Here is a 27,885-nt window from a genome sequence, read left to right on the forward strand (position 1 = left end):
ATCACGTTCTGGAGAAAGCTGCAGAAAGAGATGAAAACATACTTATACATTAGACCATACTTTACTATGAATATGTGAATGAATGAAAAAGTTTAACGTTGCTACACAATGAACAATACATATAGGACTTTGAATGGGCCCTAATAATGGCAATGTAGCAATAGAATTTAAAAAGTTATAGCCCTGCAAAGAAGGGGACTTTCTCTATAGACAAATAGAGCCGGCAACCTACGGTTGATAATACCTTTATTTATCCAGGGTAGGTTCGCTGAGCACAGATGCTCTTTTTCAGGAACGCCCTGCTTCACATTCACACAGTTCCATTCACACCTGGGAGCTGCCCAGTACAACCACAGTTGACACCATTGGCCACTGAGCAACTCCACTGGAGCAGTTGATTCAAGCCATGTCACATAGTTCAAGTTTGAAATGATTCTTTCTGTTTTGCTCCTGAGAGTGTGCTAGATACTGTACTGTACTGGTAATATTATTTATTTGTGTTAACTTCTGAATAAAACAACTTATTAAACACAAGTACATCTTATTGAACATTATTTTGATATTTCATTACCAATTATCATAGCAAAACAGCTTTTTCAAACAGTCTGTAATGCATTTTGGAAACGGGAGATGGGCTCATGGTGTAATGGGCCACCTGGCCTGAGAAACATAAGGAGGAAAGAAAAAGTAAGGACTTACTTCTGGTCATTATTTGGGTAGAACACACATATTTTAAATGCCTTCGGCAGGTTTTTTTTTTTAGCCATTTTAATCTAGATTAATCTATTAAATCCAGGATTGCAGATAGATTAATCTAGATTAAAAAAAATTATCGATGCCCACCTCTAGTATTAACACAACAATGTATGAATGAAAAAATATAACGTTCCCACATCCAGAGCGATAGATAATCGATGTTGAATGGGCCATAGTAATGTCAATATAGCTATAATATTTAAAAAGTTATAGCCCTGCAAAGAAGGTAAACATCTCCATAGGGTTACAGTGCTGGCAGACTGGTTATAATGATGGGCACAATGCCCGGCGCCCAATCTCAAATACATTATTTTTACAGTTTTTGTATTTTTCTGACATGGGGCTCAACAATAAATGACAATCAGAAATGTCAAGTTGCATGTTGTTATTCTAACCAGCTTAGTTCTGTTGCATTTCCAATTTAAATAAGGGAATCGATAAAGAATCGGATCGATAAGCAGAATCGATAATGGAATCGTATCGATAAAATCTTATCAATTCCCATCCCTATGGACAACCAATATCCTTTGTGTCTAGTAGGCATGGGCCAATGTGTGATTTCGGTCGTATGTGCTATTGCACAGATGTTTGTCCCTTAGTATGCACACACACGCGCACAGTATAATATGCATGTAATAATTGGAAGGTACTGTAAGCAACCACAGATTGCGTCTTTAAGGCAGAAAAGAGAGGCGCTACAGACTGAGCTTCTGAGCCCAGTGTCCCCCAAGTCTCTTACCGCGTGTGCACGCTGCAGCTGCAGAGGCAGAGAGGCAGGGTTTGGCAGGAGGCGAGTGTCCACAGCCCTCCGGCCCTGCGGCACAGACTGGGGATGAGAGGACATGCTGGCACAGCCGCTTCCTCTACAGACAGGAAGTGCGCGAGGTTGCGGGGCAGACGCTGTGCATCATCGGCTGTTTCTTGTAGCCAACGACCTGTAGGGAGGACAGAGAAACGTGCGACATTTTGAGCTACGTCCTAATGATCGTCTTTTGACAACAACATTCTTACAAAGAGCACGCCATAAAACATAATGTATTCTGCTAGCTTGGCACTGGTGTGACGTTGTTTGGCACGCTCAACTGGATCTACCGGAGATGTGTGTGTGTTGGGCTGAACAATTTGGGCTGTGTGTGTTGGGCTGAACAATTAATAGAAACGTTGTCGAAATTGCAATATGGCCTAGTGCGATATCCCAATCACAGGTCAAAATGTGTGCCAAAATACCATTCTAAATTAGTATTGCTGTGCTGCAGAAATATCCCAGCCTGTAAATTGTATTCTACAGAGCAATACAGAGCTACAGTAAGCATCTTTGTTTGATACAGATCCCCGCAAAAACCACACCATAATAATTTTAATATTTTTCAATGAAAATGTGAATAATGACAAGAATGATCATTCCCTCCAATATCGTGAATCATATCGCAATTGCAATATCAGTCAAAATAATCACAATTAGATATTTTTTCAAAAGCATTCATCCTGTGTGTGTGTGTGTGTGTGTGTGTGTGTGTGTGTGTGTGTGTGTGTGTGTGTGTGTGTATCGACCCCGGATATCAGGGTGTCAGCACCTCCCTACCACAGCTGCTCCCTCCTCCATTACTCCTCCACTGCTCCTGGTAGAGGAGTCGAGAGTCCCTGCACCTGCTAACTGAATCCCCCCCCTGCTGCTCACTGAATGGCCTACCGTGTTACCAAGTAAACAAGTTGCGGAGATGGCCAGTTAGCCCGCAGCATCCGAGTGCTACTATCATTAGCTCTCAGAATGGAGCCACTAGCCAGAAGCTAGGGATGCACGATATTGCTTTTTTGACACCGATACCGATAACTTTATGCTCCTCAAGCCGATAACCGATATCGATAACCGATATTTATTGTATTATAAAACATTTTTAATGTATATATTTTTTTTGATCAATATATTTTTTTTAACATGAAACAAAACATATCACAATACAATAATAATACATAAAAAGACTTCCCAGGACAATAACTTAACACCAACTTAAATGTGACCTAACCAGACAACAGAAACAAAAGCCAAGACAACAGTTTTGACTGATAAAGTGACCATATTTATTTTTCCAAATGAAAATTCACAATCCGTCAACAGCTTGTGGTGCATCCAACCTAAGACGCTCGAAGCTTTTTGTTCTTCTTTTTTCAAAGCGGAGCCTTGATAAAGAGGCTTTGAGTGGACACATCACCACCACAACAACGGGTCACCTGCGGCATCACCATCATTAGCATCGTTTGCTAAATTAAAGAAGTTTGACAGAAGGGCAACCAGCCAGGCAGCGCCGTTATCTCACGGGACGAGTAGCTACATTAGTGAGCCAACAACCAGCCAGGCAACGCCGTTATCTCCCGGGACGAGTAGCTTCATTAGTTAGCCAGCAACCAGTCAAGCTAACGTTAGCATTCGGGAGATCCAGCAGCTTGTCGATGTGCTAATAGCCTCAGCAAGCTAACGTTAGCTGGCTCCAGCAGCTTGTCGATCTGCTGAAGCCAGCTAACGTTAGGTTGCTGAGGCTATTAGCACATCGACAAGCTGCTGGATCTCCCGATGCTGGTTGAAGTGGAGCTAGGTAGCCAGCAGGCTAAATGCTCCGCGACGCTGAACTGCATGCGCCGGTCTGTCTGTCCGTCGTGGCGGTGGTGATGCCGCAGATGACCCGTCGGGCTGGATGTATTGCAAGTTGTTGCCCTTTTCCCTCCTTCTGGAACGTCTGCATTGCATTTATTACAAATAGCAAGCGATCTTTTTACTCTGAAACTCTGAGTACCGACGCGGCCATCTTTGTTGTTAACTTGCGTGGCTACGTCACAGCCAAGTAAGGGAGCGCTGGATTTGTGTAAAACGCCCTGTTCCTAAACCACACGCTGTCAGTCGTAGCACAGTACTGACAAAACGGGAGGAGCCTTTAGTCAAAACAAACGCACTTCATTCCAATTCACCCACACCGCATTTTTTTTTACCAAAAAATATATTATATTATCGGAGCTATTAATAACGTTATCGAGTTTATCGGGATGACGTCATAATTGCTGATATCGGCCCGATAATTATCGTGCATCCCTACCAGAAGCCTGCAGCATCCTAGTACTAGTAACGTTAGTATTGTGTATTCAAAAACACACCGGACTGCGACGTAACGTTTTACCGTTTATTTGCTTGTTCCACCAGTCCACAACAACACACACTCTCGTTACCACAACGTTTTACGGTATTTTCACAGCACTGTCGCAACATCACCGTAAAGCGTGACCACCGTTGTGATACACATAAACAACAGTTAGCTCTCAGAACAGCCAGTTAGCCCGCAGCACCAGGCAGCAACGGTAAGCGTGTCTCGACTCTCATTTAATTTCCAGTGAAGCGGGGTTTCCCCTCCTCCTGTGTACTCCTCCTGTGTATCACCAGCTCTGCGGCTTGCTGCCTCGCTCCACTAGTGACTCGAGGACTGGTCTCGCCCTCTGCTGGCGCATGTGTGCAGTGCACTACAACCAACCACTGTTAAAACTCCGTTTCACTGTAATATAAACTGAGATGGATCTGTGATTTTGACGGTATTGATTTTCAATACCTTCGGTATCTCTAAATACCCCGGTATACCTTAATACCGGCATACCGCCCATGCCTAATGCACACGCAATAGTGAAGAAATCAAGAAGACTTCGCTTGGATGTGCGAGTACGTTGATTGTGTTTTTGTTATAACGTTAGTTCAGCATGTTCATATAGGTGTGTCGGCTTTCACTTTCAGTAAGTTATGTTTGTAAAGCCTGGATGCTAACGTTAGCTAACGTTAGCCAGCCAAATTGTTTACAGAACAATGCCTGGACGCTAACGTTAGCTAACGATAGCCAGCCGAATTGTTTACAGAACATGCATGATGTCCATATTGACAATGAACCAAGAGTAGTCTAAGAGTAGCCGCAAGTATTATGAAGGAAATTCATCATGAAAATTCTGAAAATTCGTTCGGAAACACCAAGGAGTATTCAAAGCCTGTAAAATGGTATTCGGGACAGCCCTACACTATATATGTTTTAATAAATTATCTGCATTTTAAACTATTAACGCCAACTTATTCCTTCAGTCCACTCAAAATTATGCTAATATTCCGTATGTTGTTTATGATATTAATTAGTGGTGCACGATATATCTAGAGCCATATGAAATCCGCGTTCACGGAATCGCGGACGGATTCGCGGAATTGACCAATAAAAATGGAATCAACTGCAAAACGTGGAATATTGCAGAATTTGGCCTAAGGCCTAAAAGAAAAAATGGTGTGTTTCCGGTTGCCGACCAACCCTGCCGATTTAGGTGCGACCCAATTTCTTTTTTTTTAAATACATTTTTGTATCTCTCTTTCTCCGATTCTCTGTTTTCTCCCCATCCCAATTTAGTCGTGCCAATTCCCCCCTCCCCTACCTGGTTGTTGTGCGCATGTTCTCCTACTGGTGGGTACAAGGGAACCCTGAAGTATCCGCACGCTTCCTCCGACACGTGCGGCGACGTGCAGGCTTCAGCAGAGAGAACTCATCATGCGGTCGGCTCGTACCAGAAGGGGTAATCTGAGGCTTGGCGATCACAAAGTGGCCATTTTCGAAGACTTTACGCCGGAGGTTCAAGCACAGAGAGGCGAATACAAGGTGGTCCTGACTAAGCTATGGAAACTAGGCCTGAGGCCCACGTTATTCGCTCCCGCGAAATTATCTGTGTTGGAGAAGGTCGATGGTCAGCGTGCATTTTGGTCGTTGGCTAAAGCGAAGGCCGAGGCCCATCAGAGTCCTTCTTTCTTTACCTTCAACTAAGGTCAGCACTGAGGGCGCATGGCGTACCGTGGGCTCAAGTTTTGCACCCACACCCCTTCCTCAGGCTCATAGTGGACAGAACGACATCCAGAGGGTTTGTCTCAGACTTTTATACGCTCTTAATTCAATCCACGTATAAAAATGTATCATTGGATACAATCTGGCGTGTGGATATCCCGGAGTTGGACCCCGAGTTTGACTGGGATGATGTTTGGGCAAATGTGGCATTATCTTCCCGCAACCCCAATCACCAGCAAATTAATTTTAATTATATTCATAGGACCTATCTTACACCTAGGAAGCTATTTGCTATGGGACTGATAACCGACTCTCGGTGCACTTTGTGCTCTCAAAAGGCCACTGGCACTTATATGCATATGTATTGGGATTGCCCACCAGTGGCCCGTTTCTGGAGGTCAATAATGGACAAACTTTCAGATCTGTGTGGCTTAACTATCCCATTCACAGCTGTTACGCTACTCCTGAACGATATAACGACACTACCCGCGTCCGTACAACTGAAAAGGGTTGTCCTAGCGGGCGTCACAGCAGCGAAGAAGCTTATAGCAATGAGATGGAAGGAGCCTGAGAAGCTTACAATGATTAACTGGTCCCTAACTCTATTGGATGTGATTTATCTTGAGATATCCACGGCTCGGGTGATTGGGGTAGGGCAGGCTGGCATTGACCTGTGGTTCGCAGCAGCTGAGAAGGTAAAGACCGCCGTGTGCGGCTGAGCGGGGTTGGGGCGCTTGATCGGGGGGGTCCAGCGGTCTCTGGGGAGGGGGAGGAGGAAATGTCTTGTCTGTCTTGGTTTTTGTCTTGTCCTTCTTAACTTTGACTGGGGGGATTTTAGGGGGGGTTGGTATTTAGCTATTCTGCGCTATATGTCAATTCACATGCCATCTCCCCAAGGGACTAATATTGGCAGACTGATTGACCTGTCAACCAACTTGGAGGAGGAATTCTTTCTTCTTACACTTTACCTTCTGCGAGTTTGGCAGTCTTGAACATGTGTAAGGGACCTAGGCTATCTACAGTAAATCTGCGGCAACACTCTCATAAACAATCTTTTAAGTCACTCCACTTTGTAAAGGTGGGGAAAGGTTGCCATGTTTTGAAGACCCTTTTTGTTATTGAAGTAGCCATCTATGTTTGATAGGTTGGACGCTGTTTCTTTTTCTTTTTGTCTTTATAATTTATTATTCTGTATTATTATTGTTTGTTATTCTCCTGTGAAGTTATGTTTTTTGTTACTGTGGTTATTGTGTTGTCCTGTTTCATGTAATTAATAATAAAAAAAATTGATCAAAAAAAAAACAGTAGGCTACCGGGTAGCCGCTAAAACGCGAATCAGTTGACTGTATCACTTTCCGTAGCTAGCCTAGCACGCTAGTTAACTTTCTCGGCTCGTCTGCAGTCAGCCGCCAGAGGCGAAAATGTGTGACAAACGAAAAGGAGATGACGGCAGCTCATCTGCAAAAGAAGTTAGGACCTACAGCAATCGCGAAAATTACATCACCATGGGCTTCACTGAGGGACCAGACAAACAACCTGAGTGTGTGATTTGTGGAGAAAAGTTGGCAAACTCGAGCCTGAAGCCCAGCAAGCTGAAGAGACATCAGGCGTCTAAGCACCCAGAAACCGTTGGGAAGGATCCAGACTTTTTTCGGAGGAAAGAACAGTCTCTCAAGGCGAACAAGCCCGTTGATGTTAGAGTAGCGTGGAGCAGGGGTGGCAGTGATTTACAGAAGGCTACCGAAGCCTCCTTTGAGTGTTCGCTTTTAATTGCAAAAGCAAAGAAACCGCACAATATTGGCGAGCAGCTCATCCAACCAGCCTGCATCAAAATGGTTTAGAAACTGTGCGGCCCACAGGTGGCGGATAAACTAAAATCAGTACCACTCTCGAACAATGTAGTGAAAGACCGAATTGATAAGATGTCAAGTGATTGCGAGCAGCAGCTGTCAGAAAAGCTTAGAAAGGGTCCATTTGCCATACAACTTGATGAAACTACAACTGTCGCAGACGAGGCTGTGCTCATCGTTTATGTGCAGTCTATCGAAAATGAGGATCTGAAGCAGGACATTCTCATGTCAGTCAACCTTACTACCACCACTCGAGGTGAGGATATTTTTACTGCAGTGGATTCTTACTTCATTCAACATAAATGCAAACCGTTCACCATTAGGGCCTGATTTGAGAGGATGAATACAGGATTTGAATATTGGCCAACATTTTGAAATACATATGGTGCAAGATGAGATTTGTTGATTGAAGGCACAAGTCAAAGAAGCATAGTGGGTCTAATTATGATGCATATGCCTGTGTATAAGCAGTTTGTTATTAAAATGACAAAAAAAAGTATTAAAATGACCAAAGAAAAGTATTTTATGGTATTTTATTAGGAGGGGGGTCCAGGAATTTCATCAGAGATGTTTGGGGGTCCCTGGGGGAAAAAAGGTTGGGAACCCCTGCTTTAGAGGAAATGTCAAAATATTGCGATATATATCGTGTATCGTGATATGGCCAAAAAATATCACGATATCATTTAGAGGCCATATTTCCCAGCCCTACTGCAAACAAGTCATTGATAAGCAACGGGCGTATTAGACACAGCCATAATTTAAAGGAAAACTCCAACATTTTGGGAAATTAGCGTATTTAACATCTTCCCTGGAGTTAGACAAGAAGATACATAGCTTTTTTGTCTCTGTGCGTGCATTTAGCTTAGGGAACAGTCACTCCGTTAGCATAGCTTAGCTTCATCACTGGAAGTGAGGCGGGGCTGGAGCCTTACAGTGTATAGTTTGATTGATTGATTGAAAAGTTTATTAACAGATTGCAGAATACACTCAAAATACAACTCCAAAACGTTCATGTAAACATGTTGTGACCTGTGTATTCACCACGTGGAGAAATAAAAAATTATTTAATTAGACAATTACGTTTTATAAGCAAATATACTCAGAACTATTTTTTTGCCCAACCACTCCTCTCTGAGCGCAGCTAGTGATTTCAACGTGTCGTCATGATTGTTGACATTCTCATTTATTCAAAGGATCCGAACCGATTGAAGTTTATGGATACCATGACTTGAAATCCTCTTACCTTGACGATTAAAAGCCTCCCCAATTTAGAAAACAGTAATCCAATGGCTGGTATTGTTATACCGGACACCAGGGTTCGAAATTAACGGGGGCTCGGGGCAAAATGCCCTTGAAAATGGACAAAATGCCCCCGAATATCAGTTAAGGGGGGCAGAAAATGCCCCCGACAGTTTACTAATTATATATATAATTATATATATGATCTACAGTGCGAGCATTTCCCTTGTATTTGGCCCTAATAATATGTGTGTGTGCGCCACCCGGAAAAATCATTTACTCGAGACGAGTGACGATTACAAAACAGCTCCGCTGTTATAATAGTCCCACATTACACAAGGCGCATAAACGTCCAATCACAGTAGCGCCCGAAAACAAAGTCACGGTACCGGCTTAGGCAAGTTATACATTCAGAATCAGACAACGCAAAAAAATCAGCCAGCCATGAAGCCCATTCATTTTTATTTTGAGCAAAAGAGAGACGAGGAGAAAGAGAGGAATCCGGCTGACATGGCTTTTGAAGTGATATTCGCACGTGTTTTTGCGGGTCCAGTCCCCACGGTATGTTGACAGAATTCGCAAAACACCTTATCGACTGAAGCATAAAAGTCATTAGGATACTGCTCTGCTCTGAATTTAGGGCTTAGTGGGGAATTTCTTCCGACGTTAACGTTAACGACGCACCGAAGCAGCTAGACCATTTCTCCGTGTTGTGTGTAACACGCAGCGGTCCCCGCCTCCTCCCTCCTTGCAACAAACGTTCCACCCAAAAACGGAATTTCTATTTCATAATGAATTAAATAATTGTATAAAGAATTTTCAATGTTCTGTCATCTAATAATATATTCCATTACCTTTCCTATCTGTATCAAAGTCAAAATGTTGGTATCATAACAACACTACAACATACAAAAGCAGCTTGACAACCGATATCCTTTGCGTTTGATTGATTGAAAACTTTATTAACAGATTGCAGAATGGGTACAATACAGTACAGCTCAATACACACAAGTTAAGGGGATGCAGACCAGAGAAAGACTTTCGTCTTGTTTACATCAGGGTCCCCCATTTTCAATTCATAGTGTGCACACGCACAGTATAATAATGCATGAGATAAATAGTTAATAAACTCTGTGTTACTTGAACAATTTTCACTGTGCTCCTAAATTTCTTTGTGTGCTCCTAAATTTTTATTTAGATTTTATTTATTAACATTTTATTTAGGAGCACATGTGCTCCTTGGGAAAAAGGTTAGCGTAGAGCCCTATATATGGAGACATTAACATTACATTATCAAACATAGGGACGAAGACTGTAAAAAAAAGTGTCAACAATGTTTTATAATCCTTATGTTAATTTTCATCATAAAAATTCAGTGCCCCCGAAATACAAAAAAAAGCCCCCGAAAATCAATTAAGGGGGGCAAAAAAAGCCCTTGAAAAAAAATGTTAATTTCTAACCCTGCCGGACACTCTGAGCTAACCGGAGCTAACACAGATAAGGATGGTAAAGTATATATAATGACTTCCTTTCTGGGGTTGTCAAAATAAATGTGCGACGTTTATAGCAGCGGAAAACGTTTATTTTGTACATTATCTAACGTTAACACGAACCTAAACTAACTTTAGGTTAGTTGTAACGTTAGTTTAGGTTCGTAGTTCAGAGTATATTTGCTTATAAAACGTAATTGTCTAATTCAATTATTTTTGATTTCTCCACGTGGTGAATACACAGGTCACAACATGTTTACATGAACGTTTTGGAGTTGTATTTGGAGTGTATTCTGCAATCTGTTAATAAACTTTTCAATCAATCAATCAAACTATACACTGTAAGGCTCCGGCCCCGCCTCACTTCCAGTGATGAAGCTAAGCTATGCTAACGGAGCGACTGTTCCCTAAGCTAAATGCACGCACAGAGAAAAAAGGTATGTATCTTCTTGTCTAACTCCAGGGAAGATGTTAAATAAGCTAAGGCCTAACAAAATTAATAGTTGGTTTCCGGTTGCTGACCGACCCTGCCGATTTAGGTGCGAACCAATATATTTTATGAGTTTATATTTATAAAAAAAAAAAAAAAAAAAAAAAAAAATCCTTTTTTTTTTACGAATAAAGTTTCATAGAAATCTTAATCAAACATTTAGTATTATGGATATTAAACATGCTGGCAGAGTACATGCATCCATGTTGTTGTGAACATTTTAATTAAATAAAGAAATTCCCTATCCATAGTCGCTGTGGGAAAGAATAAAATAAAAAAATTAAATAAAATAAATTCCCTACCTACCCATGGCCAAACTGACAACCAACAGGAAACCAACAATATATTTTACTTTGCCTAATTTCCCAAAATGTTGGAGTTTTCCTTTAAGCTATAGTTTATGCGTTCGCAAATGTGCTCGCTATTGACTACAGCGCTGGCACTCGAGCGCTATTTCTGGCGCCCCCTGCTGGCACTCAAAGTGTTAATGCAAACAATTGTCATTACACACTGTCCTTTATAAACTAAATAAACTTAAATAGCTATGTAACGTTACAGTACATTAGGACTATACATGGAAATTATAGCTTCTAGCTAAATCTGGTGCACCCATCCATTTGTTTAATGCAAATGATTGTCAGTACACTGTCCTTTATAAACGAAATAAACTAAACTAAAGGTGCCTAAATTATGCATTACTATATTTCATCACAATATAATAGTTATAGCTAGGCTACTGACATTGTCATTGTGATAATGTCAGTAGTAGCTAGCTGTATCTATTGTTTACACTTGAAATGTGTATTTTTATTTTGTGTGCATTTTTATTTTGTCACAATATTATTTGAAAAATATTGTGTAAAATTTAACTGTATTTCTGAGTTGCAGCACTTAAAAACATTAAATGGACCGTTATATCTTATTCAATTGTGGACATTTATTCATTCCCACTTATTAGACACTATTTCTGATGGTAGAATTAGCATAAAAAGCTAAATACAGAATTCTGATATATTAAAACGGAAAAAACTGAATTTGGGAAAAAATTTAATGGAATTTAAAATCGGCCAGAACAGCAATATTAACTGCTTCTGCCCGCCAATGGAATTGCGCCAAAAACGAGTTTACTCGTTTTTATGATTGTTTTTATTCGCTATTGCCATTCATAATTCATCCAGCAAGGCTCTGTGAGACTCTGGACTCTGTCTGATATTGCAACGGCTCAATACCGCCGCCTGGTGGATTTCGGGCGATGATGCACCCACTCTAAACAGGATGGGGCGCTCTGTGCATCTGTGAATATGTTCCGGGCAGAGCTCTCTTGTTATGTGGATCCAGACAAACACTCTAGTGCATTGGATCGCTTTCGAGACGCAAGAATCAATATGCTTTCGGCGTTTATTGCGTCGTACAAACGGAAAATGGATCTAGCAGATGGAAATCAAATAATTGGAATCTTTTTTCTCCAGACTCATCGGCCACAGGTAAGAGGAATCTAACGTTAATTCCAGCTTGATTGTCCATTTATTTCATTGCAATCCATCTGATCAAGGTATGATGTCGTACTAAAGAAAGCTGTTACTGACGATCAAGGAATCATAAACGACCCCCCACCCCCTTTCCTTCACGCATGATGGAGCATAATGTATACCGATCATATGCACTTGAATTTTTTAATGATTAATGTAGTGTGTATAGGGACGAAACGCCAATCGATTATGTATAATATGCATCGGGGCCTATAACTCGCTTTCTAGGAATTACTGCAGACCACTCTAAAAACATACTTATATTCACGACGGTATTAACTAGGGATGCACCGTATATTCGGCTACCGAAAATTATCGGCCGAAAATGGTTAAAACGGCTCTTTCGGCTTTCGGCCGAAAGGGTTTTAGCACCGAAAATATATGACCGAAAGTCAAATAACGTGTTGCAGGGCTGTACGCTAAGCTTTTTCACTAGGGGCACACTTGCCCCTAAATGAGAAATTTAGGGGCAAAAAATATTTTAGGGGCAAATTTTTTAATAACAATTTTACCATTATTAAAAAAATATGTTCCTCCTGCCTCATTACTGTGGTCCTTTTATTTAACATTTAAGTGCGTTTGTTTTCAGGTTTGTATCTTTTATAATGAACCAACTGAGAAAGTGTGTAAATCACTAATAGAACAAAAACAACAAACTGTGTGTGTGTGTGCGCGCGCTTGTGTAGTGCTCCTTGAATGAGATCACCACAACACACACACACCATTGCATTAATCAGGAGGACAAGAAACTCTGCATACATTTGTTTCACAATGAAAAGTGCTTTAGAAATCAAATGAATTATTATTGTAAATAACCCCATGAAAAGTTTATTATTTGTATGGGTAATTACCTGCTTCATATTTGTGATGTTACTGGTTTCAGTGTGTGCCTAAAGTGATCAATGTGTTGGGCCGTTTATAGAGATCTATGCCAATTAATGTTTATGTATATCCGGGACTTTTTTTAGTAAGAATTGAGAGGTATTTGTATATGTGACCTTTATTTTGAAAACCGTGTTGCGACGCAACCTTATTTACATTTGCGCTTTTGACAGTGAAATGTTCAGTCCAACTTAGCTCGAAGGAAAGACTAATCAAAAAGGTTTAATTGACCCGTATGAGGCTCTTACGGTAGGACTTTGATTGTTTATAGAAGTGGAATGTAATACTATGCTAAACGAGAAATAAACAGTGATTTTACCAGCAGTAAAGTTGCAAGCCACTTTCATTTCATATACGGGGACACCGTGACAATTATTAGTATTATCTTATTTGCATATTGTCTCATTATTAGATAGATAGATAGATAGATAGGTTGATATTTTATAAATTTAAGTAGACAGTATTTCACGTCCTAATAGTGGGCTACTACTACTCACCTAAATGCATGGCTGAACCTGAACGTTAGAAGTGTCCGTGTCCCCGTCAATCAATCATCACATCATCACGTCAATCATCATTATCTTATCATCTCTCCACATCGGATGTGGTTGTCATAAGATGGACTGATATCCACTCCGTTGTTCTTGCAGAGCAAAATTTGCGTCTTAAATGTATTGAAAGGAGGTGCTTCTTTGGCGATGCAATAGCCCATATTGAAAGGAAGAGAGGCCACATTCAGTTTCGTTTTGCTAGGAATTATGGGATTTGGTGTTGGATGTATAGACTACGCAGATAGGGACATGGTCTTTAATCACACGATAGACTACAAGTACCAAGTATATAGCGTGACCCAGATTCACTCCACACGCAAATCTTTTTTTTCACTCAGGCTATCGGTGATCGCAGTAAGTTCATTCATTCCCGACAGATTCTTTCATAGCACCACGACATTGTGTCGCACTGTACAGCCTTGGTTGTAGGCTAATGTTTTTTTTTTTTTTTTTTTAAATGTATTCAATTTGTATGGATTAATTTAGGAGTGAAATGCGAATTAAGGGTTGAAATCACAACTCGCAACGTTGCTCCCAAATAATATTTCCAACTCGCAACGGCCAAATTAAGGGGCAATTTGCGACGAGATCATCGCAGTGTACAGCCCTGTGTTGTTGTGATGACGTCATCAAAACGCAACTACAGACATACCGGTAGCATGCGCAACATGTAACGTGAGCAGCTTGGCAGCTCTTCCTGCATTCTACAGCCTGTGATAACTAACTCCTCTTGGGAGTAGGGATGCCCCCCGAAACCCGGTTCTAAACTAAATTAGAAAAAACCGGAGTATTGATCAGCTCCGACGTTAACGGTACTGCTATCAGTAGTCTAGGAGCGGATTAGCTACGGAGCTAACAGTGTACCATCCATCTGCGATGCAACAGTGGCAGCAACAGTGGACACTGAGTAATGTTAACGTTATGACGAGTTCATACTACACTACACGTATGAACTCGACATAACGTTAACGTTACTCCGTTTAAATGAAGTGTTTAATTAGCAGCAATCTGTTGTTGAAAATGTATCGTTAAACCGGAAATGGAAATGCGAGGACAGGAAGTCGTCATCAATCGTTGTAGTCTTTTAGTCTTAACAGTCTGGAATTAATGTATGCATTCAAAAGTGCTGAATAAATGTTTTATGGGCCCATAATAGTGATTATTAATATTATTTAAGTTAAGTTTAGCCATAATCATGTCTTTTGCCATAATCAGGTAGCTAAAAAAAATATATATATATATATATATATATATATTTATATTTATATTAATCATTTTCGGCCTTTCGGCATTCGGTTTTCGGCCAACTGTTTCCTATTTTCGGTATCGGTTTCGGCCAATAATTTCCCATTCGGTGCATACCTAGTATTAACACGACAATGTATGAATGGAAAGATATAACGTTCCCATCCGGAACGATAGATACCCGATGTTGAATGGGCCATAGTAATGTCGATATAGCTATAATATTTTAAAGGTTATAGCCCTGCAAAGAAGGTGAGCGACTCCATAGGCTTACAGCGCTGGCAGATAAGATGCTCAAACTGCGTGGCAGAGATTGTGTTAATATCGGTTATCGGTAAATATTTTTTTAAATATCGGCCCTATCTTGATATCGGATCGATACAGATGTGTAAAAAAATTACCATATCGGCCGAAATTTTATATCAGCGGCCGATATATCTGCCTCTGATTCGCAGACTGTGGGTGGGGGAATGTGATTGGACCAAAGCAGAGTTGACAGACACACAGACAGTTGCAGTAGAGGGAGCGTAGAATTTTTACAATGTTTGTGGCAATGTCTCGCAGATAATACAGATAATACATATGAAAAGTATAATTTGCTCAGAGTCCAGAGACAGCTGTGGTTCAGTCCGGATCTGGACCGGAGTCCGGACTTTGAGAATGCCTGTGTTAGACATAAGACGGTATGAAAAAAATTATACCGCCCAAGCCTAATATATATATGCTCTACAGTGCAAGCATTTCCCTCTGTATTTGCCCCTAATAATATGTGTGTGTGCGAACCGGAAAAATCATTTACTTGCAGTGTGCGAGACGAGTGAAGATTACAAAACAGCTCCGCTGTTAATAGTTCAGAAACTGGACTGAAATTCTGTTTTTGGGTGGAACGTTTGTTGCAAGGAGGGAGGGAGGCGGGGACCGCTGCGTGTTACACACAACACGGAGAAATGTCCAAGCGCCTGGCTGCTTCGGTGCGTCGTTAACGTCGGAAGAAATTCCCCACTAAGCCCTAAATTCAGAGCAGAGCAGTATCCTTTAATGCTTCAGTCGATAAGGTGTTTTGCAAATTCTGTCAACATACCCTGTGGACTGGACCTGCAAAAAACACGTGCGAATATCACTTCAAAAGCCATGTCAGGAACAAGGACCGTGCTTCCCAAAACACACCAGCTCTCTAACGATGATCTCTGGTGATCATAATAGATACAGCTAGAGGGCGAGGCTAATCACTGACACTATTGTGATTTAAATAGCTATGTAACGTTACAGTACATAGGACTATAGATGGAAATGATAGCTTCTTGCTAAATCTGGTGCACCCATCTACAGTATTTGCAAATTATTGTCAGTGGGCCTACACTGTCCTGTATAAATGAAATAAACTAAAGGTGCATAAATTATGCATTACTATATTCCATCACAATATAATATATATAGCTAGGCTACTGACATTGTGATCACTTGAAATGTGTATTTTTATTTTGTCACAATATTATTTGAAAAATATTGTGTAAAAGAACTGTATTTCTGAGTTGCAGCACTTAAAAACATTAAATGGACTGTTATATCTTATTAAATTGTGGACATTTATTCATTCCCACTTATTAGACACTATTTCTGATGGTAAAATGGGTGTAAAAGGCAAAATACAGAATTCTGAAATATTAAAATGGAAAAAACGGAATTTGGGAAAAAATTTAATGGAATTTGGAAAATAATAAAAATTGATTTCATATGGCTCTACTAGGGCTGGGCGATAAAACGATAACGATAACTATCGCGATAAATTATTTCCTCGAAATAAACATGAAACGTGGTCGCAAAGTTACGATATATCGATTTTCCAAGCTTTGATATAGCACACGCACTAACAACCAATCAGTGAAGGAGATGGCAGACAGCGTTAGGAGACCCGGAAGGAGACGCGGAGGTAGGACTCAGTAAACAAGGCTGGCTAGGCTAATTAGCTTGCACGGCGCTATTTTACAGTTTACCTGCCGAGTTGGTGTGTGTTTTGAATTCTGAGGGTAACTGTTATAGTAGTGTGGGGTATACGGTGGACGTCGTTGCAATGTATTGGGGCGGAACAGAGTATTTTATGGTCATATTTAGTACATTGTCATGGAATACACAGAGGCTGGCTAGGCTAATTAGCTTGCACGGCGCTATTTTACAGTTTACCTGCCGAGTTGGTGTGTGTTTTGAATTCTGAGGGTAACTGTTATAGTAGTGTGGGGTATACGGTGTACGTCGTTGCAATGTATTGGGGCGGAACAGAGTATTTTAGGGTCATAATTAGTACATTGCCATGAGATACTCCGCTTGCTTTGGCTAACTGCTAACGTGCGCGGACTGATGACGACATCAACTCGACTCTCGAGACATCCATACAATATACAATATACTATGCAATATACTAATATACAATATACTATATAGTGCAAAGCAGAAATGGGATGAGGTACAATTTAGGTACAATTTACAGTAAGGTGTACTGAGGTATGGGTTGTAGTGCAAATCCTTTACCAATAAATATAAAGTGTGTTTAGGTGTTCTAAAGTGTGGAGAGTGGGTGCTGCAGTGTGTTGTTTTTTTTTTTTTTTTGATCCACTTTTTCTCCCATTTTCTATATTTTCTCCCATCCCAATTTCGTATCATCCAATTCAACCCTCCCCTGTCACGAACGCTGTTTCTTGCCTCCCACAAGCCGGCTGCAATGTGGACTAAGTCATACATAGCACAAGTCCCCTCCGGTACCTGAGGTAACAGCAGTCGCATCTTTTCACCTGCGCAGCTCGACCTCTCAGTGTCGAGGAGTAACGCGTGGGAGGCTCACGCTGCCCCCGACACTTCCTGATTCTACTGCGCAGGCGCACCAACCGACTTGTAGGAGTCGCTTGTTCACAACGTTCGATCCCCACCCTTCAGTTTTCCCTCCCCGTAATACGGCCAATGTGTATTACTGCGGACGACCAGCCAAACTGAAAAACAATGTGGAGAGCTGGATTCGAACACGCGAATCCTAGCGTCTCCACACTGGTGGCGAGTGACTTGTCCACTACACCACCTAGCCGCCCTCAGTGTGTTGTTTGTTTAAAGTGAGTGTGTGCGTGTGGATGTGTGTGTTGTGAGTGCATTTGATGGTTGTTGCATAGTGTTATTGTTCGTTGAGCAACCTGATGGCCTGGGGATAGAAGCTTCTTCTGAGTCTTTCTGTGCTTGCCATGAGACTCCGGTATCGCTTGCCTGACCGCAGCAGTTCAAAGAGGCAGTTGTTCGGGTGGCTGGAGTCCTTGATAATTCTCTTAGCCTTACCCCTGCACCGCTTGTTGTAAATGTTCTGGAGAGTGGGAAGCCCCCCTCCAATCGTGCGTTCGGCTGAACGTGCCACTCTCTGTAGTCTGCTACGGTCTTGTGCGGTGCTATTCCCAAACCAGGAGATGATATTGCCAGTCAGGATGCTCTCTATTGTACATGAGTAGAAGTTCTTAAGGATCTTCTGACTGACTTGGAACTTCCTTAGGCGCCTGAGGAAGTAGAGGCGTTGTTGTGCCTTCTTCACAACACGGTCAATGTGTGTGGTCCATGTCAAGTCCTCGGATATGTGGGCTCCGAGGTACTTAAAACTGTTCACTCTCTCAACCGGTCCCCCATCGATGCTGAGGGGGCTGTAGTCCCTGACCCCCGACCTCCTAGTCCACAATCATCTCCTTTGTTTTGCTGACGTTCAGGGAGAGGCTGTTCTCCTGGCACCATCCCACCAGGACGCGTGAACACTTTGGGCAACCAACATGTACTTCCGCTTTTCCCTGATTGGCCAGCGTTGGCCAGCGCTCTCCTTCGTGAATACCAGCCGCTCTACGCTCGTTTACCCCCTCATGAGGCTCCCCCCAGGTGCTCGTTGCCGCGCATGCGCATGAGGCTCCCCCAGGTTAATACACGCGGATAATCCCCCCTGGTTAATTGCATCACAGAACATGCCATATTAGCCCATATTAGCAACGCTGGCAACGCTGGTTAATAATAATAAGCGGGTATAGCATGCAGTAAGTGGGGAGTGTAAACATTTATAGTTAAAGACAGTAGAGCTTGCGTGCGTTCGATAGGGCTTTGATTCAAACCGGTGCATGAGATGAGGTTCTATATGTAGAACATGGTACAGTAAGTGGGGATTGTAAACAGTGATTCAAACCCCCTCAATGTACAGTGATTCAAACCGGTGCATGAGATGAGGTTCTATATGTAGAACATGGTACAGTAAGGCGGGAGTGTAAACAGTGATTCAAACCCCCTCAATGTACAGTGATTCAAACCGGTGCATGAGAGCAGGTTCTATATCTAGAACATGGTACAGTAAGGCGGGAGTGTAAACAGTGATTCGCACCCCCTCAATGTACAGTGATTCAAACCCTCTCAATGTACAGTTTCTGACAGCTGGGCTGTGTTGTCACGCGAAATAACGCTATGAATAAAACGCGAAATAACATTATATAGCGTTGCGTTATATAACGTTACAATGTACAGTTTCGGACAGCTGGGCTGTGTTGTCACGCGAAATAACGTTATGAGTGAATCTGGTAGTTGTTTTGATAAATATGTATTCTACGTATTCGAACATAACATTACATTTCCGCGATTAGCCTCTCGCTTGGTGTTTGAGTGCCGTCGAAAAGAAAATGCGCATGCGCGTGTTACCGGCGTAGGGGGAAAAAGAGCGTAGAGGGCTGGCCGATCGCTGGCCAATCAGGGAAACGCGGAAGTACATGTTGGTTGCCGAAAGTGTTCACGCCACCAAGACCTTGACCTCTTCCAGGTAGGCCCTCTCGTCGTTTGCAGAGATCAGGCCCACCACTACTGTTGTCAGCAAATTTGATGATTGTGTTGTTCCGCTGAGCCACACAGTCATGTGTGTACAGGGAGTAGAGGAGGGGACTCAGAACACAGCCCTGGGGGGCCCCTATGTTGAGGGTGATGGATGAGGAGGTGCAGTTGCCTGCTCTCACCACCTGGGGTCTGCCCGTCAGGAAGTCCAAGACCCACTGGCAGAGGTCATAGTTCAAGCCCAGGTCCCTGAGCTTGGCTATGAGTTTGGAGGGGACTATGGTATTGAATGCTGAGCTGTAGTCGATGAATAGCATTCTCACATAGTTCCCCTGCCTCTTGTCCAGGTGTGATGCTGCTGTGTGCAGCACATGGGCTATGGCGTCCTCCGTGGACCTGTTGGGGCGGTATGCAAATTGCAGGGGGTCCAGGTTGATGGGGAGGGAGGAGCAGATGTAGCCCTTTACTAGGTTCTCAAAGCACTTCATGGCTATGGAGGTGAGAGCTACAGGGCAGTAGTCGTTGAGGCAAGCAGGCTTGGATTTTTTAGGTACAGGGATGATAGTGGACTTCTTCAGGCAGGTGGGGATGACAGCCTGTTCTAAGGACAGGTTAAATATGTCAGTGAATACAGGGGCCAGTTGGTCGGCACAGACTTTTAGGACGCGGCCGGGGATGCCGTCCGGTCCTGCTGCCTTCCTGTCCTGATATTCACTTTTTTAAAGGTCCTCTTCACCTCATGTTCTGTTACCCTGAACACTGAGTCTCCATCAGCACCCCCCCCCCCCATTGACGTGGTTTATAGGCTGGTGTTGTTATTCCTAGCCTCAAACCTCGCATAGAAAGTATTGAGATAATTTGCTAAGGAGATGTCACTGTTCAGTTTGAGGGAGGTGCCTTTGTAATCTGTCATCGTTTTGAGGCCCTGCCACATAGCTCTGGAGTCAGCCTGTTCAAACTGAAGTTCAATTTTATTCCTGTAGCGCCGTTTTGCTTCTATTACTGTCCTCCTTACGTTGTATCTCGCCACCTTGTGGTCATTCATGTTGCCTGCCACGAGCCCGGCGTTGTATGCTGTGGTGTGCGCTTTCAGAGCTTCACGGACGGATTTGTCTACCCAGGGTTTTTGATTTGGGTAAACTCTAATTGTGGTAGTGGGGATTGTTTCTTCCACCAAAGTACAAACAAAGTCCAGCACTGTCTCCGTGTATTCATTAATGTTAACTGTGTTATCACGGAACACACTCCAGTCTGTACATTCAAGTGCAGCCTTTAGCGTCTCCTCTGACTCCACAGACCATTTCTGCACCTCTCGCGAGACTACCGGGGCGCGCTTGAGACTTTGTTTATATAGGCATTGGCCAATTTGTGATTTTGGTGGTATGTGCTATTTGCACAGATGTTTAGCCCTTGAATTAATGAATTAATGAAAACTTTATTTAACAGATTGCAGAATGGGTACAATACAGTACGGCTCAATACACACAATTGTTAAAGGGGACATGCATTGCTATTCCTAGCACTAAAAAAAAAAATTGCTTTTCATTTATCTATTTATTTAACTATTAAACAATATAAAAAGAATTGGCCATAATTGACTGAGCAAACGAATGCTTACTCTGCTGTAACCTACTAATAACACTTAAGTAAATTTGAAGATTATTATATAGCAGATGCCTTGGAGGATAAGTCGTGGACAACTGTAGCGTGTGCTTGTTTATACATAACCCCTTTCATGACTGTGATGCTTGAATACAGGTTCAAGTTTCAAGTTTCTTTAATAGTTGTCATACAGAAGTACAGAATACTTTTATACAAAATGCTTCTTACTGTTACGCTCCAGAGACTGTGCTAGACAAGATAAGTATGAAATAAAATAGTATAGCATGTAAAATAGAAGTAAAAATAGAGGTCACAGTGTTCAGTATAGACATATGTACAATGTTCGATGCAGAATAGAAGTAACTGAGTTACCATACAATATACAATATACTATGCAATGTACTAATATACAATACTATATAGTGCAGAGCAGAAATGGGATGAGGTACAATTTAGGTACAATTTACAGTAAGGTGTACGAGTTGTAGTGCAAATCCTTTACCAATAAATATAAAGTGTAAAGTGTGTTTAGGTGATCTAAAGTGTGGAGAGTGGGTGCTGCAGTGTGTTGTTTGTTTAAGTGAGTGTGTGAGTGTGGGTGTGTGTGCTGTGTGTATTTGATGGTTGTTGCATAGTGTTTATTGTTCGTTGAGCAGCCTGATGGCCTGGGGATAGAAGCTTCTTCTGAGTCTTTCTGTGCTCGCCTTAAGACTCCGGTATCGCTTGCCTGACCGCAGCAGTTCAAAGAGGCAGTTGTTTGGGTGGCTGGAGTCCTTGATGATTCTCTTAGCCTTACCCCTGCACCGCTTGTTGTAAATGTTCTGGAGGGTGGGGAGCCCCCCTCCAATTGTGCGTTCGGCTGAACGTGTCACTCTTTGTAGTCTGCTACGGCCTTGTGCAGTGCTATTCCCAAACCAGGAGGTGATGTTGCCAGTCAGGATGCTCTCTATTGTACATGAGTAGAAGTTCTTAAGGATCTTCTGACTGACTTGGAACTTCCTTAGGCGCCTGAGGAAGTAGAGGCGTTGTCGTGCCTTGCATCACAGTCTTGCATCACAGTCATGAAAGTCTAGTTTATACAGAGCTGGTGGTATTTTGCTGGCTGAAATACGGACGAGAGGGAACTAGGTAGCGGGGCTATATTACTTTTAACATGTGCTTAAACCCAGTGTTCTCGACAACGGAGTATGGTAGCAGATCTGCTGCTATAAAAACACCTATGGCGTTTGTTATTGCTTTGGCCCGGTCTGCCAAATCCCCTTTTAACGTTGCATTCAAGCAGCATCTCGCTATTAATGCAGACCGAGCCAAAGCAATAACAAAAGCCATAGGTGTTTTTATAGCAGCAGATCTGCGACCATACTCCGTTGTCCCTGTTGCATTCAAGCAGCATCTTGCACTAGGATCTGTTTCTTCCGTGTACCAGTGATATTCACATTCGGGTGATGCCGTTTCAAATGAGTGATAAAGTTTGCAATAAAGTTGAACAATGACATGGCTCTGGCTTGTCAGTTAGTATTGACTCGCCATACTAAAGCTAATATGCTATGCTGAATTACAGCTATCGTTCAGTGTAGCTGCGCGCTGCGTGGAATGAACAAACAACATCCAGTTAGTTGTGCACGTTATATTAGGGCCGGGGGGATTTAAGTTCAGCAAAAAAAAGGTTCCATACCGTTGCAATCGCTTGGTGCACAGCGCGTACTGTACCGGAGGACCACATTCAGGCGGTACAGTACGTATCCGCGTACCGTTACACCTCTAGTATTTAGACACAAAAACACATTGATACTAACTCCTATTACTATAATACAATGCTAGAGACTGAAAAATGACATTTATAATGCATGTCACCTTTAACCCTTTAATCGCCAATGACGTGTTTAGACGTCATTCCTCGCCATGCGTAATCTGCCAATGACGTTTTACAGCGTCTTTGAGATCAATATTTCTAAAATCTGTCATGGCAATCATATTTCACCCACGGAGACTTGACGGGTGCTGTAGATCTACTCTCAACTCTCCAACGGTTCAAGACCGCCACCTGGTGGCCGATCGGCGAGTTGCCAAAACCGGAAGTGAGCGGCCGGAAGTGGTGCTCACCCATATTTCGGACTCCATCTCGACACACTGGATAATCGATCGGTTGCCATAACTCAATAAACAACGTATATAGTATTATACAACCTGGAAATGGACAGCATATATCAACATCCCATAATAGCAATCTTTTTGCTCCACGCTCATCACCCAACGCTACGAGGAGACTGGGGTGAGTTTCAGCCTGTTTGTTTACCATTTTTTATACAAACTGCTATGATCACCCATACTACATGATTCATTTAACGTCGGTCATTGCATTATAAACGACCCCCCCCCCCCCCGGTCAACATCAGATGATGAGTCATGACGTTTAGGACCTTGTACAATTGAAATTTTTTATCTGACGTCAATCGTCAAACTACATTTGATGATCTAATATATGTATTTATGGCTATAACTCAAGTTCTATGGAATGCTGCAGAAAATGATAAAAACATATTTATACTTTAGACCGTATTTTAGTATGAATGTGTGAATGAAAAAGTAGAATGTTGCTACATCCTAAACGATAGATACTTGATGTTGAATGGGCCATAGTAATGTCAATTTAGCAATACAATTTAAAAAGTTATAGACCTGCAAAGAAGGGGAACATCTCCATAGACTTAGGCTATGGTTAGACTAGTGTATTCCTGGCGTTTTTTTATACGTTTTTGACGACGTATGATGTCCTATCTACACAGAAACGCGTTTTTTGGCGTTTTTTTGTGGATACGGCTGAAACGCAAAATTGTGTTTGCGTTTGGAGATACGCAAAAAAAACGAGTCGACAACAGCGTGTAGTCAGCAGTGTGTGTGTTTGGGACAGAGCTCCCGGCTCCGTGTCCCAAATAGCTTCAGCTACCATGTGTTGTCAAGTTATTGTTATAAGGACCCCAGTCCAAGCTACAACAGTCTGCATTCCCTTAACAATTGTTTGTATTGAGCCGTATTGTATTGTACCCATATGCAATATGTTAAATAAAGTTTACATCCATTCATTCTGCTAGCATTACCGATTGCATGAGCAACTGGCTAACGTGAGCTATCAGGATTCAGACCCTGTTAGCTCAGAGTTCCTCTTTCAACTTAACAAGCATTAAACAAAATGGCCCAGTCATCTATTCACCTTTGTTTAATACACACAGCGTTGTCTCTAATGTTATCTAACTACTGATAGCTCGCGATATCATCAGTTTTGATGCTGGCTAAGTAGCGTGAGCTAACGTTAGCTTCTAGCCACAATGCTATATTGTTATAATGGCATACTCCATTGACGTTAGCATGCAGCTAACAATGCTACCGCTAACAATGCTACCGATCGTTTTTTAGACTAAACTATCCGCCCCTGTGTGTCACTTGTGTTGATGTTAGTTTTGTTTCATCAACAAATGACAGGCAGAACACACAGTGAATGTATCCGTTTTGTTTATTGCACTTTTATTAGGCTTTGCCGAAAAATTATTGCTGCATTGAGTAAAGCAAGATGGTGGCGCGGCATAGGCGCCTGGCTTGTTGACATTTTCTTTGCTGGAGCTTCCAGGAAGTGTATTGGCACATTCGTTCTGATTGGTTGAAATTGCCTTCATGTTTGCCACCTACTGCCACCTACTGCTTTGGCAGTGTACTTCATCAGTGTGCTCTGGTGACAAAAACGAAAAAAAAACGAAAGTGTGACTCGAGGCGCATGACGTCGCGGCGATACGCGGCGATGCGTATAAGAAAACAATACGAAGATGATACGAAAGGTGTAACCTCAGCCTTACAGTACTGGCAGAGAAGGGATTAAGATGAGAATAATCTCCGGCAGATAAAGGGTTAAGGGGATGCAGACCAGAGAAAGACTTTCGTCTTGTTTACATCAGGGTCCCCCATTTTCAATTCATAGTGTGCACACGCACAGTATAATATGCATGTGATAAATAGTTTGTTAACACTTTGGCGACCACAGTCTTGCGGCGATTTATGCCTCAGAGGACAGAGGTTTGTTTACAAACCGATGTACTTTCTAAGAGCTATATATATAATTTATAGTATTGCTATCCGTCCATTCTCATTGTCACTTGAGTGCATAAACCGTGCCTTCATAATGGCTTAAAGAAAATAAAAATCCATCGGTTGGTTGTCATTTTATAGCGTCGTGAATATAAGGTTTATCGCGCTTTTCGTCTCGTCTTTTTTCCAGGAAGCTAGATAATAGGCTAAACGTTGGCACCGTTATATCAAACGCCATTTCTGCTGTATATATACGAATGAAATAAAACAAACTGCGTAGCATCCGTACTATTACAGAGCATCTATGGATGAAATGGGGGCGGCGGGGAACGCCGATTAGTATTATTGATTTGCAATACAGTGTGCGTTCAGGTAGCCAATGTATCCTACCGTCAGGCCATGTGATCGCCGGCAGCATTTCTTCATTAGTCATCGGATTCTGGTAGATTGATATGTCCATTGGCTAATCATAAATCCCATTATTCCAGGCTGAAATATGCGTTCGGTAACGGGATCAAAGATGGAGGGTCTTCGTTTGGAATCTAGGCTCATATGATCCGCCCACAGACTGTAAAATAATATTTTTTTTACAATCGCCCCTAAGCGTATCTGGCCGGTATTGCATGTTTCGAAAATCAAATATGTGGATAGGTCATGCATCTCGATCGCGGACGTTAATAGCGTTATAAATATGGAATAAAACAATAACAACTTGCCACGGCTATATACGTGGCTCTGGTCCACAACACATGGCACCGAAACACGTATATATATGTGGACGGTCCTTAAAGTGTAAACTCTGTTACTTGAACAATTTTCACTGTACTCCTAAATTTCTTTGTGTGCTCCTAAATTTTTATTTAGATTTTATTTAACATTTTATTTAGGAGCACATGTGCTCCTTGGGAAAAAGGTTAGCGTAGAGCCCTATATATGGAGACATTAACATTACGTTATCAAACATAGGGACGAAGACTGTAAAAAAAAGTGTCAACAATGTTTTATAATCTTTATGTTAATTTTCATCATAAAAATTCTGTGCCCCCGAAATAAAATAAAAAAGCCCCCGAAAATCAATTAAGGGGGGGCAAAAAAAGCCCTGATTTTTTTTTATTATTATTTCTAACCCTGGTCTAATGTATTCACCTCTATCTAACGTGTGTACATGGCATCAAATCAAAGTGTTGTCACTGTAGGCCTGCCTGGGCCCAGTCATTGGAATAACAAAATACTATAAACTGGGCCTTTGTTCCAGGTGTGAATTGGTCTAGTAACATTGACATCACATTGCATTCTGGGAAGGAGTGTAGTTCTCTTTTCATTTAGCTGAATTCACTGAATTCTTTCAGACCCTCCTGCTGCAAATTGGTAAGGATTGTACCAGAATGTTTCATAGGACATTGATCGGCTCGAATTTTACAATGTCAAATAGTGACATTTCTTAACACATTGGGCGCCATGCATTGTGCCCATCATTATGCCCTCTCTGCCACCGCTGTAAGCCTATGGAGATGTTTACCTTCTTTGCAGGGCTATAACTTTTTAAATATTATAGCTATATCTGCATTACTATGGCCCATTCAACATCGGGTATCTATCGTTCCGGATGTGGGAACGTTATATTTTTTCATTCATACATTGTTGTGTTAATACAGTCGAGAATATAAGTATGTTTTTAAGCTTTTCTGCTGTAATTCCAAAAACGCAAGTTATAGGCCCTGAAGCATATGATAGATTATCGATTGGCGTTTCTTTCCTATACACGCTATTAGGGATGGGTACCTTCACATTTGAACCGATACGGTACCAGTACCTGTGAATCGATACTGGTACCCAACGGTACCTTTTTTCGGTATTTTAGTCTAAAAAAAGTCGTGAAAAGAAAATCCTAACTTCAAATAACTACAATTTCGACCGTTTTCGGCTTGCCATTGCTCCAACTGCTTTGTTGTTGAATCAAGTCAAATCCTAGGTAAGCATATATTGTGCGTGTGAACGTTAACATGAAAAGAAAAAAAGGTAAAAAATAAAATAAAAAAAGAGGTAAAAAAAAGAAATACAAATTTCAGTATAGCTTGAATCGATAATAGGTAGTACCGACGTGTTTCGGTTCGGTACCTCAAAAGAACCGAATTCGGTACCCATCCCTACACGCTATATTAAAAAATTCAAATGTATATGATCGGTATACATTATGCTTCATCATGCGTGAAGGAAAGGGGGGGGGTCGTTTATAATTCCTTGATAGTCAGTAACGGCTTTATTTAGTATGGGTTGATATATTGATCAGACTGATTGCAAACAAACAAATGGACAATCAAGCTGAAAGTAAAGTTAGTGTCCTCTTACCGTTCGCCGATGAGACTGGAGGAAAAATATTCCAATTATTTGACGTCGATCTGCTAGATCCATTTCCGGTTTGTATGACGCAATAAACGCCGAAATCATATCGATTATTGCGTTTAGAAAGCAATCCAAATGCACACAAGTGTTTATATTGATCCACGCC

The 27,885-nt window shown here is 41.8% G+C and overlaps 1 protein-coding gene across 7 annotated transcripts in view; it reads right to left on the bottom strand.

Annotated features, from left to right (window-relative positions):
- Positions 1-27,885, bottom strand: part of ncor2 (nuclear receptor corepressor 2) — a 530,049-nt gene that overhangs the window by 337,561 nt on the left and 164,603 nt on the right. For all 7 annotated transcript variants that reach the window (XM_084332593.1, XM_084332594.1, XM_084332592.1 and 4 more), the window contains exon 2: positions 1,496-1,691. In XM_084332593.1, the coding sequence (XP_084188719.1) occupies positions 1,496-1,600 (105 nt within the window). In that variant the 5' untranslated portion in view covers positions 1,601-1,691. The remainder of the gene's footprint in view (positions 1-1,495; positions 1,692-27,885) is intronic.

The sequence above is a fragment of the Notolepis coatsorum genome (genome assembly GCF_963971535.1).
Source record: "Notolepis coatsorum genome assembly, chromosome: 1".
Classification (NCBI taxonomy): domain Eukaryota; kingdom Metazoa; phylum Chordata; class Actinopteri; order Aulopiformes; family Paralepididae; genus Notolepis; species Notolepis coatsorum.